The sequence below is a fragment of the Petaurus breviceps genome, unplaced genomic scaffold (assembly GCF_028583685.1).
Source record: "Petaurus breviceps papuanus isolate PSGF00001 unplaced genomic scaffold, PetGlider_PUasm1.0 91133, whole genome shotgun sequence".
Lineage (NCBI taxonomy): Eukaryota > Metazoa > Chordata > Mammalia > Diprotodontia > Petauridae > Petaurus > Petaurus breviceps.
In genome coordinates, this window is record NW_027187419.1 from 70,939,267 (window position 1) to 70,954,517 (window position 15,251).

The 15,251-nt window shown below is 33.2% G+C and overlaps 1 protein-coding gene across 3 annotated transcripts in view; it reads left to right on the forward strand.

The window, feature by feature from the left end:
- The window catches only part of NBEA (neurobeachin), an 809,664-nt gene that overhangs the window by 134,106 nt on the left and 660,307 nt on the right, over window positions 1-15,251 (forward strand). For all 3 annotated transcript variants that reach the window (XM_069079971.1, XM_069079972.1, XM_069079973.1), the window contains exons 6-8: window positions 1,151-1,277; window positions 9,691-9,810; window positions 10,143-10,289. In XM_069079971.1, the coding sequence (XP_068936072.1) occupies window positions 1,151-1,277; window positions 9,691-9,810; window positions 10,143-10,289 (394 nt within the window). The remainder of the gene's footprint in view (window positions 1-1,150; window positions 1,278-9,690; window positions 9,811-10,142; window positions 10,290-15,251) is intronic.

The window sequence follows — 15,251 nt, forward strand, 5'->3', positions numbered from 1 at the left end:
CTGGAAGAAAAATAATTATATTACTGCCATCCTGACTTGTGTTGCACTTTAAAAAGGGAATGTGAAATGGAATTAGCATTTTTATAGTGTCAACTATGTGCCAGGTTTATGCTAACTGCTTTTTACAGGTATTGTCTCGTTTGATCCTTACAACAACTCTGTGAGATAGGTACCCTTATTCCTCATTTTACATTTGAGGAAACTGAGGCAAACGGAGGTTAAGTGACTTGTCAGCATCCAGTAAGTATTTGAGGTAAAATTTGAACTCAGGTCTTCAGATGGAGAAAGCTCTTTCATATAATTCTCTTATTTGCCAACTCCTATCAGCAGCCTTCCCTGATCTCCTAATTTATTCTCTCTCCTTAAATTATCTTGCACTTTTATCTGTATAAATTCTTAAATTCTAGTCAGGTAGAATGTGAGCTGTAGGGATTTTTTTCATTTTCATTTCATATTTCATTTTTTCATCTTTCAATTTCATTTCATAAAAACTTGTCAACAACACCTTATCTTGTATTGTACCTTGTGTATAAGCAAATTTTCAAAGGAGCTATGATTTCCTTGATATAGAGAACTTCCAGAGTGGGAACTCCTCCAATGAACAGTTGCTTACACATTTATGATTTACATAAGGTAAATCTTAGGGGAGTTTCTGGTTGACTAGCTCAGTCATTACTGGAAAAATCATTTAACCTTTTTTCTTTTGAATCCCCAGAACATAACATAAAGTGAGGGCAATAACATATGTAATATTTACAGGGTTATGGTGAGGATCAGTTAAGATGATGTATGTATAGCTGCTCACAAAACTTAAAATGTTATGTAAATGTGATTTACAGCTATTACTCTTTTACAATCCTAAGGTGGGATAATGACCTTTGATGGTCAGGCCAGGATCTCTGTAAGTATTTGTCAGCTGGTAATTTGTGTTACTCTGCATACTTAAATAATAAAACATTTTAATTCTTGCTTTTCAGTAGTTCAGACCCACACCCCAAACAACCCAAATAGTTTTAGCATGTTAGATTTCATTGTTTTATATGCAAGTATATACCTATTTTACTCTGTATGACAAAGTCTTGTGTATGCTTTTAGTAGGAGGTTGATGCTGTTCAGTTTAATGCCTCATTCCTATTTTTTTTTTTTACAGTTTTCGTACTAGCAAAGGTGTTGGTTATTCTGCTCATTTTGTTGGCAACTGTTTAATAGTTACTTCACTGAAGTCAAAAGGCAAAGGATTTCAGCACTGTGTGAAATATGATTTCCAACCACGTAAGGTAAGTAAAAATGAAAATATTTTTGGATTGTTTCTTTTAGGTGAATTATTTTTATTCCTAAGCCTCACATTATAAATTAGAAAGTCTGTTTTATTTTGGATATATTTTCACTTGGTCTAGAAGTTCAGAAAAGCTAAAATCAGATAAAGAAATGATTCAATAAACCCATGGTCCCAGATATTTTTATAAATTCATAATGTATGGGTAATAGGCAAAATAGAGGACAAATCTTAGCAAGAAGAGAAATTTGATGTCGTCACTGATTCTTGTGAAGATAAGATCTCTAACTGGAAAAACAGTTCATACTCTAAATATTTGAGTTGGAAGGGACCATCTAGTCTAATGCATCCACAGATAAGAATCTTCTCTATTTAATAGCTGACAAAGGAGATATTATTTGTAAAGTGCTTTGCAAACTTTGAAGAGCTGTGTAAATGCTTGTTATCACGATAATGGATAATGATGATATTCCCATCTAGCCTTTGCTTGAAGATTTCCAAGTAAGGGAAACCCACTGTCTCCCAAGATAGCCTCTTTCTCTTTTATAGCAAACTCTTTATTATGAAGTTTTTCCTTAACTCATCATTTGTTAATTTTTGTTGGAGCTTTGGCTCAGTGATCCTCATTCTACCCTCTGGTCCAGCTAGAACAAAATCTATTCCTTCTTCATGTGACAGCTCTTTAATTTGAAGGTTACTATCATGTCCTCCCTAAAGTTTTTCTTTAAATCGCCGCCAGTTCTCCCTTACCTTCTATGTGAAAAGCTGTAGTGTTAGGTTATGCTTGTTCTTGAAAGTTTATATGAGCCATGCCCAAGTTTACACAGAATTTTATAATCACCAAGCCTAAATTAAATGTCAGCATATTGTGAAGAATAACTATTACATGTCATCAACATCTTTGACTTTTGTTAAAAAAAATAAACAGTGTAAACTAAGATAATGAATACCAGTGGAACAGTGATATCCGACACTCATTTTGTAACCCCTCTCTGTTTTTCCATTTATCTGAAAAGGTAATTTGACATTTTCAAAATAGAATTAAGTTTTATTCATTGTCACTGAAATTAATTGTGCTATAGGACTTTTAATGAGGGAGGAATAAATCCTAAAGATAAAGTTCCATTATTTGTAAGACATTTAGAATTTAAGAACCTTGCTCTGATGACTTTGAAAGGCAGAGAAATATAGCAGATGTTTTTTTATTGGATGACTGATTTGTGTATCCTGCTTCTCTTAAATCATTTATTAGTTCTGATGACTTTAATGGCTAGAATGGTTCACCAAACTTTTGTATTTTTGAAAATGGAGAGTTTTATTCCCCATGGGATCTGACTAGTGTATTACTATAGAAAATATGTTGTTACTGAATTTCTCGACCCAGAGATAACTCATTTCATTTACATCATTTATACAAAATAAATTGGAAACAGTCTTAAAGAGAAGACCCTAAGATGATCAAGGATTAGGAAAGCATCTTTCAGAAAGCGAAATTTTAGCTGAGATTTGAAGGAAGGCAGGAGGGAAAGATGAGGAAAGAGAGCATACCAGGTATGGTGGATAACCCCTGAAAATGCTTAGATAGGGGAAATATAGAGTTCCTTGTGTCAATATAGAGACCAGTGTCAACTGACTTTCAGAGTATGTGGAGGGTAATAAGGTTTAAGAAACCTGGAAAGGTAGGAAGGGCCCAGGTCATGAAGGGCTTTAAAAGTCAAATAAAGAATTTATCATTGATCTTAAAGGCAACAGTGAGCCATTGGCATTTATTGCATAGGGAACTGACATGGTCAGATCACTCTCGTGTCTCTGAGTAGAGAATGTACTGGGATAAGGAAAAACTTGAGGCAGGGAGTTTAAGCAGAAGACAGTTGTCTATTATATGATAATGAAGACTTGCTGCTAGCATGGCTGCTGTGTGCATGTAGAGGAGACATGTATGAGATATTGTGAAGATTGCATTGAAAAATCTTAGCATTGGATTACCAAGGTGGAGTGAATGAGTAGTTGAGAATGACAAAGAGGTTGTGAGCCCAGATAATTAAAAGGATGATGGTACTTGGCAGTACTAGGAAAGTTTGGAAGATTGAGGGAAAAATAAGTACTGTTTTGAACATAGTGAGCTTGGGATGTCTATGGGACATTAAATTTGAGATAGCTAAGAAATTTTGATGTTAGACTGTAGGTCAAGAGAAGTGTTAAGTCTGGACAAATTGATCTCAGAATCATCTGCTTTTAGTTAATTGAATCCATGGGACCTTATAAGAATACCAAAGTAAATAGTGTGAAAGGAGAAGAGAAAAAGATGGAGGTTAGATCCTTGAAGAATTCCCATGGTTAATGTTTGTGACACTCATGAAGATTTAGCCAAGAAGTCAGAAAAGTAGTCTTCTGTCAGGTAGAAGAACAGTATCATGAAAGCAGAGAGGATTGTGCCAAGGAGAAGAGGGTGAGTAACATTGTCAAAGACTGCAGAGAGGTCAAGAAGAGTGAGGATTGAGAAATGACCATAAGGCAGTTAAGGCATCAGTAAGACTTCTAGTTCATTCCATTCAGCAAGATTAAAGGCTAGCTTTTTTTCCTGATCCTCATGAGACAAAGCAATATCCACTATCTTCAGATCTGAAGAATGCAAACAAGTTAGCAATTCATTGAAAAAGTAGCAGAGAAGGCTAACCCCCAACCCTTAACATGTTTTCTCAGTTTTCTTTCCCTCACCACCCACCACACTTCGGTAGCAGGCCTGCAGACCAAATCTCAACAGAACTCAACCCTACCATCTCTCATTCCATTGCAGAAAAACAAAAAGCAGAAGGTTAATTAGTCTGAGATGGCATGGCAGCTATCTATTCTCCAACAAGGCTCAGCTAGAGACTTGTAGGAGACAGTGGAATACTCCGTTCAGTTTGGGGGAAAGACTCCAGCATCTAGCTGGACCTCTTCTGTCCTTACATGTGAATTATCTGTGATTTACCTGGATTGGGAGGAGTCTTAGAAGGCTTTGAAATCTGGCTCCTTGGGAAATTGCCATCAGAGGAGAAAGCATAAGAGAGTGAGTGATAGGGTTACTTCTTTTTCAAAAAGAAGTTTCAAATGGTCCCAAACACAACAAGAGTTCTTGGAAGAACTCAAAAAAGGACTTTAAAAATCAAATAAGAGAGATTGAGGGAAAATCAGAAAAAAAAAAAAAGAGCAATCCAAGAAAATTATGAAACAAAAGTCAACCAACTGGAAATAGAGAATCAGAACCTTAAGGAAGAAAATATTCCTTGAAAACTAGAATTGAACACAGGAAAGTTAATGACATTCTAAGACTCCAAGAAATAATAAAACAAAATAAAAACAATGAAAAAAATAGAAGACAAAGTGAAACATCTTATCAGAAAAACAACCAATCTAGATTGAGGAGAAATAATATAAGAATAGTCAAACTACCTGAAAATAATGATTTAAAAGAAAAAGAATCTTGATACAACATTACAAGGAATTATCATAGAAAATTGCCTTGGAGTTCTAGAACAAGAATGCAAAACAGAAACAAAAAATCCAGCAATCACCACCTGAAAGAGATCATCCCATGAGGAAAACTTAACAGGAATATGATTGTTAAGTTTCAAAGCTCCCAGGTTAAAGAGAAAATAGTGGAAGCAATAAGAAAAAAACAATTTGAATATGATGGAATTGCAATAAGGATTACATAAGACCTAGCAGCCACTATGTTGAAGAACTATACGTCTTGGAATACCATATTCCTTAGAGAAAAAGAGCTGGGGTTATTACCAAGAGTAACTTACCCAGCAAAGTTAAGAATAATCCTGAATGAAGCAAAAATGGACTTTTAACCAACTGAAAGACTTTCAGGTTTTTGTGACAAAAACAATAGAACTTGAGGGAAAATTTGACATAATATCCAAGAGAAATAAAAGGTAAAAACATTAAAGACCAATTATAAGGTCCAGTTGTTTACTTCTTATAAGTAAAAATATTAGCAGTACTCTGACAATTGTCATCATTATTTGGGCAGCTTGAAAAAAAGGCTTGGGCTGAACTGAATATGATATGGTGAGTCTAGCAAAATAAAAGTATAGAAAGAGATAAAAAGGAGTAATTATCTCATATAAATGAGGGATAAAAGAAAAAAATTGATACAGGAGAAGCTAGTAGTAGGGAGGACAGGTACTCTAGAATAGTACTCTCATTGGGAATGGGTTAAAGACGGAACAACATATATATCTAGAAGGGTAAAAACGTCTTCTAAATTCAGAAGGAAATGAGACAGCAAAGGGCATGGGCTCGGGAAGAGGATAAGGGAAAGACTCTTTGAGGGGTGGGTAGGTGAGGGAATGGGGGGTAAGGTAGTAGTTAGAAACAAAGTAAAGGAGTGAGGAGGTTTAAAGTAAATAGGGTGACAAGGATACAAAAAATAGGGAGGAGGAAAATATACAATAAATAATTATAGCTTAGAATGTAAATGGGATGAATTTACCCATAAAACAGAAATGACTAGCAGATTAAAAATTTGAATTCAACAATATATTGCTTTTAGGAAATGCTATAAAAATGACAGGTACACACAAAGATAAAATAAAGGACAGGAGTAGAATTTAGTATGGAAAAAAGCAGGGATAGTAATCATGATATCAGACAAAGTCAAAGTTAAAATACAATTAATCAGAGGTAAAAAATAGAGAAATTATACTGTCAGCAACATTATGCAGTATGCTTTAGACCATTTCAAATAACCTAGATAGTCTCAAACACTTGAGTGTATACCTGCCAAAAAAGACACAGGAACTATATGAACATAAAAATAAAACACTTTTTATACAAATAAATTCAGATCTAACTAATTGTAGTAATATTTATTGTCCACGGGTTGGTAAAGCCAGTATAATGACAGTTTTACCTCAGTAATCTATTTATTCAATGTTATCCCAATTACTAAAAAAATATTTTTTCTGAGTTAGAAGAAATAATAATAAAGTTCATTTGGAAGAACAAACGATCAGGAACTTCAAAGAAACCAGGGGAGAAATAGTAAAGGAAGTAGATTCAGCAGTATTTGACTTTAAACTCTATTATAAGGTGAGAGCATTGTTATAAAGTGTAAAAAAATGATAATTTCCATTATTTTAAATTAAAATTTTTCTTGTACAAATAAAAACCTATATAGGCATGAATAGAAGGTATGTAGAAAATTTATGAAAAAAACTTTCAGATTATCTGTCCCTCAGACATGATGTGGTTGGTTTGGAATATTGCTGTGGTGCAGTCAATTTTTATGAGCTGGTTGATATAGAAAAACATGGAAAGATTTGAATTTATAAAGAAACATGCTATCCACTTTTAGTGAATCAGATGCTAGATGGAAATAAGTATAGTACATATATATATGTATGAATGTATATGTGTATTTTAATAGATATTTATGTATGTGTACATATATCCTGTTTAATTGTAGCCATCTTTAGGGTGGTGGGAGGAGCGACAGGAAAAAAAAATAAAGTAAAAAATGCACAGCAGAGAACAAAAGTAAACCAATAAAGAGGCAAAAAGAGCTGGGTAGTTTTGAAAACATTGTGTAGTTTTTATTATGTAGGTTTTCTTCAAATGGAAATGTATTGTTTTATACTGAATACCCTCATGATCTGCTGTGTACATGGCAATGTTTTTTTTTTTTCTTTTCTCATTTTGTATTTAAGTTTAAAATAAGAAAAGTAATTAAAAAAAAGAAATACAGATTTTGGGAGTACAATTTATAGTCTTCAAAGCAGCCATAATTGGCTAAATAGAAGAACTTGAAGAAATCATTGGTAACTGCATAGAACATTTTCATTGAATGTTGAGGTTAAAAACTAGATTGTAGAGGGTTTAAGAGTGAGAGGAGAGGAAGTAGAGTCATTGATTGTAAATGGTTTTCTTAGGAACTATAGTTGCAAATGCAGGAAATATAGAGAATGATAGCTAGCAATGATAGTTGAATCAAGTTGAGGGGTTTTTTTTAATGGATTTGATGGGGGAGACATGTTGGGCAGGCATCAGTGAGACAATAGTATTTAGAAATGAAAATCAGTGATAAAGTGAGGATGGTAGAGAAGGCAGTCTGTTGAATGAGAATAGTACAGAATAGAATCAAGGGGGAATGTAGAGTAGTTAACCTTGTCAAAGAGAAGGGATACCTCTTGATGTGAGGTGAGGCGAAGGACGAAATAGTGGGGGAAGATAACGGAGTTATGTTTATAACCATCTCAGGCTTCAGAGATAAATATGGTGTATGCTATAAATTTTCAGATCTGCACCTCAATTAGCAGTGTCAAGCTGCCTGTAATGTCATTTGGGATAGGGTTTAGCAGCAGTAAAGATGGCTTCCCAGCTTCCTTTAACATATAGCAAAAGTGTTATATTTGCTATTTTAGTGATATTTCACCAATTTTCCTCCTTGGGTTTCTTGGCAGTGGTTTATAAAGAAAGAAAATACTTCATTACTTCTTTTTTGGATCTAGACAGAAAGATCTTTTAATAATTTTATGTGAGAGCAAAACAGAAAAAGAATGGGATGACAGTCTGTTTCACCCTTGTGGCTAACTCTATTAAGCCTATTCTCATAGAGATAGGGGTCTACTTTTCTTGCCTTCACCATTCAACTGCAACTGCTCTCACCAAAGTTACCCTTTTAATCGCTAAATCTAATGGCCTTTTCTCAGTCTGCATCCTTCTGAATCTCTCTATATCCTTTGACACATTCAGTCTTTGTCTTCTTGATATTCTATCCTTTTTAGAATTTTGTGATGCTTCTCTCTTCTTGTTCTCCTGCCTTTCTGAATTGCTTTCAGAGAGAGAACATAGTTTGTCTATTATTCTTAGTCTCTCTTGCTGGATCTTTTTCAAGGTTTCTCCAAACTGTAAGTGTCTCCTGAGGTTTTGTCCTTCTTATTCTATACTGTTTCCCTTGATAATCTCATCAGCTTCCATGTATTCAGTTATTTGATTTTCAGATCTATTTGTCTAGTCTTAACCTCTTTTCTGACCTCAAGTCTCATTTTTCTAACTGCCTATTCGACATCTCAAACTGGATATCTCATAGGCATCTTACAATCAATATGTCTAAAACTGTAGTCATTATCTTTCCCCCTAAACCTCCCCTCTTCTGAACTTCCCTATTACTTTCCAGGGCACCACAATTCTCCCAGTTACCAAGACTCTCAACTTATATTTCACCCATAACAACCCAGTTGCTCTCATCCTGCCCCCACCCTCATCCAATTAGTTGTCAAATCCTTTTGTTTCTGTCTTCATAGCATCTCTTTTATATGCTTTCTTCTCTCCACTTGATACTGCCACCACCCTCCTACAGACCATCATCACCTCACACCTGGACTATTACAGTGACTTACTGGTTGGTCTCCCTGCCTGAAGTCTCTTTGTGTTCCAATCTATCTTCCCCTTAGCTATCTGAAAAAGCTGATCTGACCACATCCTTATACATCCTTTCATAGTCCATTGGATATGAGATCTGGTGACACTGGCCTCCTTGCTGGTCATTGTACTAGACTCTCTGACTCCTTGCTCCAGGCATTTTTACTGACTATCCTTCATGCACGTAACTCCTCATCTCTGCCTCCTGCTTTCCCTGATTTCCTTCAAGTCTCATTCAAAGTCCCATTCCACGATGGGAAAGATGTGTTTCCCACTCCTCAATTTTAATGCCTTTTCTCTGCAACTATCCCCAATTTATTTTGCATATATCTTGTTAGGTTTTACTTTTCTCCCTCATTAACTTGAGAGTAGGAGACTATTAGAAAAAGTCTAGACCTAGATTAAAGTGTTAGCATTTGGAATGGAATGGACAGACAGATGCAAGATCTTTTCTGAAGATACAGTTGGTAAAACTTTTAAATTTGGCATTCAGGGCAGTTGGATAATAAAGAAGATCCGAGTATAACTGAGCTTATCAGTATTAACAGCAATAGTGAGATCAGAAAAAGAAGTTTCAGAGAGAAGAGGTGCAATTTGCTTTTATAATATAAAGTCTTAGTTTTTTTTTTTTAGCTTTCATATAAAACATTCCATTGGAAAGAGTTTTTAAAATTTTACTAAACAATACCCATAAATTAGGGACTAATTTCATCTATTCCTCTTCATTTGTACCTAATTATGATAACAAAGATCCAAAAACAATTCACAAATATTTAGCAGTTAGCAGTTTTGGTAAAGCAAACTACTTTTCTGTTTTGACTAGTCTGAAATATAGTTGGTATCAGTTGCTTTAAACTTGAATTGTAATTATTTTTCTATGATAAATGGGGTTTTATCATCTTTATGAGATCTGAGCATTTAATAATTTTTATTTATTGCAGTTATTAAAATTTATTTATGCACATTATTTCCTTTTTCTTTTTAAATTCCTTTTTAAGTGGTACATGATCAGCATTGTCCATATCTACAATCGTTGGAGAAATAGTGAAATACGATGTTATGTTAATGGTCAGCTGGTTTCATATGGTGATATGGCCTGGCATGTTAATACAAATGATGTAAGTTTATTTTCTATATTATTTTTTAAGCTTTTTGCCTGTCACTTATTTTTACTATTTTGGTGTGATTAGAACTAAGATGGTGGTGATCATTGTTTGAGAAGTTATCAATGAATATTGAAAATAGAAGTAAGTACATTTCATTTTTTAAGTAGGAAAAATGTGAGCATTATTTAAAGAAAACTACTGCCAAAGGTTTATCTGATCTTAATTATTTTTTATTATGACACCACATTATGTTTTATAGTAATGAGAGGAAAAATAATTTGTTTACATATCATTGAAAAATAGTGCAATTGACATTATATATGTACTTTTTTATTTTTAAACAGAGCTATGATAAGTGCTTTCTTGGATCTTCAGAAACTGCTGATGCAAATAGAGTATTCTGTGGTCAACTTGGTGCAGTTTATGTATTCAGTGAAGCACTCAACCCAGCACAGATATTTGCAATACATCAGTTAGGACCTGGATATAAGGTGGTAATTAGTATCTTATTAAAATTTTTATGAGCAATATGAAACTGCAGATATAAAATGTTATATAGAATAGTATCTAATGTAAGTTCTTTTTAAAAATTTAAATAGAAACAATGATAACTTTTGGAATTAAAATGTGGCATTCTATGCTGTATAAAATTTCCATTATTCTTTCTCTCATTAAGCATTTTTCACCCCCATGTTCTTGTGTGGTTACCCTTCATTGAATTTTATAATGTTGACAAAATATTTTATTAGCCTGCTATTCAAAAATAATAAAACTGATAACACTTATTTTTATGAGACTGGAAAAATAATTGTTAAAACAATGCAATAAGGAGAACTAAAATAAATTTTTAAAAATCCTTGTGTGAATTGATTTAATATTGTTTAGATCTGTTGTTTAGATTTAATATTGTTTAGATCATTAGAGGTAACAAAGGAAATGAGTAAAGGCGTGGAAATGAAGGTAACATTTTCTTTTGTTGAAATAATTTTTGTTGAAATAATTGAACTTCAATCCTCTCTGCCCCACAGCCTTATTAAAAACTATATGAAGAACTTAATACAACTAAAATATTTTGTATGAATTAGTTAACTTTCTGTTTTATAATAGAATCTTTCCCATACTTTTATACCTTTTGAGGGTTATAATTATTTTATTGTGCTTCTAGTATTCTGTAGTTTGCAGACCCTTAGCACTAAGTTGTGTCAAAAAAGAAATTAGATACAAAGACTTTGGAAAATCTCCAGTTTGTATAATGTTAGGGAAATAGGATGTTTTCATTTAATTCACATTGAAAATAATGACATCCAAAATGCTAAACAGTATAAAATACATTTTCACCAAAGTCCTTAATCCTGTTATACTGTATTGGTATAAATAGATTTTGAATAAAAATTAGTATTGAAGTAATAAATTCTAAGTAACATGAAGCAGAGGTACCAAATTTTTAGAAATATTTCTTTATTCTCTGAAAGTAATATATCATGCCAGAAGTTCTTCAGTACTGTTTTCCTTTTGATTTTCTCTACTATATTTTGAAACAAGTTTTAAAATATTAAAATATAAAAAGTTGTATTTTGTTTAGGCAAAGAATTTTGCTGTTTTGAATGTGCCAATACCACATCAGTAATGGAATTGTAATAATTTTGTCCTTTATATAAGGAGATTATCATATTGTATTATTGAGAGGGAGAGGTAATGAGATACAGTGTAAAATATACTATCTCTGGAGTCAGGACATGAGTTCAAATCTTGTCTTTGATGTTGACTACCTATGTGACCTTGGGCAGGTAGCTTAATCTTATGTTTCCTCACTGGAAAATAGGGGATTTAGACTAGATGACTTCTATTTATAAATCTGTGATCCTGTGATTCTATGATCATCTTTAAGGCATGGGTTTTGATTTGATTTTTTTTAACCACAGAAATTAATTTTCAACTGATTGTTTTCTTCTGTTTATATATCTCTGGATTCTTCTTCTTGATACCATTTGTAAGAAATTTGGCTGGAGTCATAGGTGTACTCTGTAGCTATGGAACAACTGTGTCATTTGGCTTATAGAGGAGTTAAATCTATTGACTTCAATTCACTTTATACATTTAAGTGCCTGTTGTGTCCTCCTTACCATAGTATTATTTCCAGTTGACCTAAGGAGTCATGAACAATCCTGGGATTAAAGAACTATCTAGATTTAATAAACGAAGATTTTTGCCTAAATTGTAGTTCACAGCTGTCCTTGAAATGACATGATTATTTGTGCTAAGAGCCTGCTTACTTGAGATTTAAAAGTAACACACTTTTTCTTTTGCTTGAAAGTATATTATTGACTGAAGTGTAGGGTATGATATTTATCACTTAAAACTCTGAAATTGTTGCAAGCTAAAAATAAATAAATAATTTATCAAAAAACCTTAAATTTTGGAAATTAAGTTTACTATCAAATATACTTTATAAAAATAGTACTTATGATACAGGCTTTTTGGATTTTGTAGCATAGTTATATTATAACTGTGCCCTTTCTCCCTCTATTTGCAGCCAACTGAACTGCCACATTATGGTAATGATCGTTGCCATGTTTTGAAAGTAACACATTTGTGAGCATGGTCCAAAATGAGAGGATTGTTAATAAAGAAATCATGAGCTGTCAATCAAATGATTAAATCATTCAGTCTTTCATTAACACTCTAATTTATATTGTAATTAGTTTAAGCTTAGTCCTTTGAATATTTGGGCTTACTGATACAGGATCTTTTTCCTTGCTAGACTATTTTTTATTGTAACCTTATTCTTTGGAAACTGGACCACTGGTGTAGATTTTAGTGACCATGTTTCACAGAAATTCTAGAGTAATTTCCTGATGATTATTGGCTATTTGCCAGTTGTCTGACAATTAAATTGCACAGAAAATTGAACAAATCTTCATGGTTTAGCAAGGATTGGGCGGTTTTGGTAAGGAAGATTGGATTTTAGGACTGAAAGAGTTTTCAAGTCCATTTAAAAAAAATTTAGAAAACCAGCACCCATAGAAATTAAATAGCTTAACCAAGGTCACAAGGTTAATGTCAGATTTGGTGAAGGACCCTAATTCATCCTGATTTATTATTAGTCCACTGAGTTTTCTGTCATACTACAATGAGTTCTTTGTTCTGCATCCTCATATCACAGAGATGTTATCCAGAGCTTTCTTTAGGTGAACTTCCTGGAGAGAGACCAGGAAATTCTAGTGAAATGCAAAATAGGAACAAATTTAACAGGATCACAGTTGATATCATTAAAGTTGTTTAAATGTTAAATGAGATTTATTGTTTTTTGCTATTTTGTGAAGAATATGAGTGAATCAAATGACCATATTGTTAAATTTTCTTCAGTTACTATGTTTTACTTTGAGTAAGTTTTATTTTATATAAAATAGTCATTTAAAATATTTCATATAAAGTTTTTTTGCTTCTCTTTTCCTTTGATTTCATTGGCATTAGAAACGGCTGATGTGGAAACTGTTTACCCGTGTAGATCAGCATCTTGTCTGTTATTCATAGTCTTAGAGTGTTATCCAGAAATTTGGGAGTTAAATGATTTACCCCTGGTCAAACAGGTTTTACATGTCTGAGGTAGGGCCTATAGGGATCTTTGTGATTCCCAGGTTACTATTATCTCATTGCTCCTTTTCTTTTACATAGGTGTTTTATAAATTTCCTTGCATTAAGTATAATTTTTATGTCTGATTCAGAATATTTACCAGGTAGCAAAGTTCATATTTTTGAAATCAGTGAGAAAATGGATTATTTAATAGGAATTCATAGCAAACTTAGCTGGAGTACCTATATCCATTAAAGGAGGGGAAGTTCTATTTAACTTAATTTTTCTTCACACATCTTGTTTGGGGACTAAATTTTTATTGACTGTTATTTACAGTATTGAAGATTTGGTAGGTAGTATTTAAATTTGGAATTGGAGTAGAGGGAATTTGAGGAGAGTTACTGGAATGGCTGCATTCTATACATGTTCTCTTAGTGACCATTCATCTTGATAGTTACTCTTGCTTCCTTTTGTGCCATTTTGCTAGCCATGTACAACATTTACATAGGATCCCACTTTATTTCTAGTTATGTCATGATATGCCATGACAGATGATAGTAACATCCTTGGCTTTTACTGCCCCTTGTCTTATTTGGTATAAATTCTCTGCCTTGTTATTTTTTCTTGCCTTGTGAAACAGTTTCAGGTCATAACACATCTAGTTGTCTTTTGTTAGTACCATATAATATTTACATGAAATCACTGTTTAGTAATAAAAAGATTCAGAGTTTTAAAATGGCCTAATGTGTTTTCATCATTTGATTTCTTATCATGTTTCTATTCCAACATGATTTCTTCAAGAATTATATAAAGGCTTGTTCCTGTGCTAATTTGCATATCAGATACATAGCTAGGATTCTCTCCCTCCTGTATTTGCCCCCAAATCTTTGGAAATATCATGGAAGATGGAAAAAAATGCTTTTTTTCTTCATATCCTATTCCTTATTTGTCTGAATAGAACAGGAATGGGGACCCTGTGGCCTTGAGGCCATATGTGACCCTCTAGATCCTCAAATGCTGCCCTTTGAATTCAAACTTTACAGAACAAATCTCCTTAATAAAAGGATTTGTTCTGTAAAATCTGGACTGGGTCAAAAGGCCACACCCAAGGATTCTAGGATAAAACCTGACTTCCCTAATTTTTTTTGTCTTTTTTTTCTTATGTGGATAAATAATCCTGCATATCAGATTGGTGTACCTTAAAGACAGTTTTGACTTTCAAATAATCAACTCTATGGTACTGTAAATTTCTAAATATGACATCATTATGATATTTAACTGAAGGTTTTTGCTTTGGTGAATTAATCAGGGAATAATTGATCAGGAAAGAACTAAAGCAAGTTATAGTTTTTAAGGGTAGAGAGTTAAATTGGATTCAGAGCAGACTAAATAAATGGTGTTATGCCTTTACACAAGAATCGATCATTTGTGGGGTGGCTAGGTGGCGCAGTGAATAGAGCACTGGTTTTAGAGTCAGGAGGATTTTAGTTCAAATTCGGCCTCAGACACTTAACACAAAAACTAGCCATGTGACCTTGGGCAAGTCACTTAACCCCAATTGCCCTCCAAAAAGCAAAAAAAAAAATTGATCATTTGATCCTAATTTTTCATTTCTACTAAGACCTGATCAAGAAAATAAATTTAAATTTCATTACTTGAAATACTTTATACTTCAAAAGAGTCATTGTTTTATCATTATTTGTACTCATGCAGGTTGCAGTTCCTTTACTTCTTGATGAGGGTACTTCTTTTGTCTATACACTTGGTGTTTGGTACTTAGTCTTTCAAAATTACTGTGGCCAGTCTTGTGATGAGCTTCTCCAAACAGAGCTAAGTTAGTCTTGGAATCATACTAAAAGCCTTTCCCGCTTGATTATAT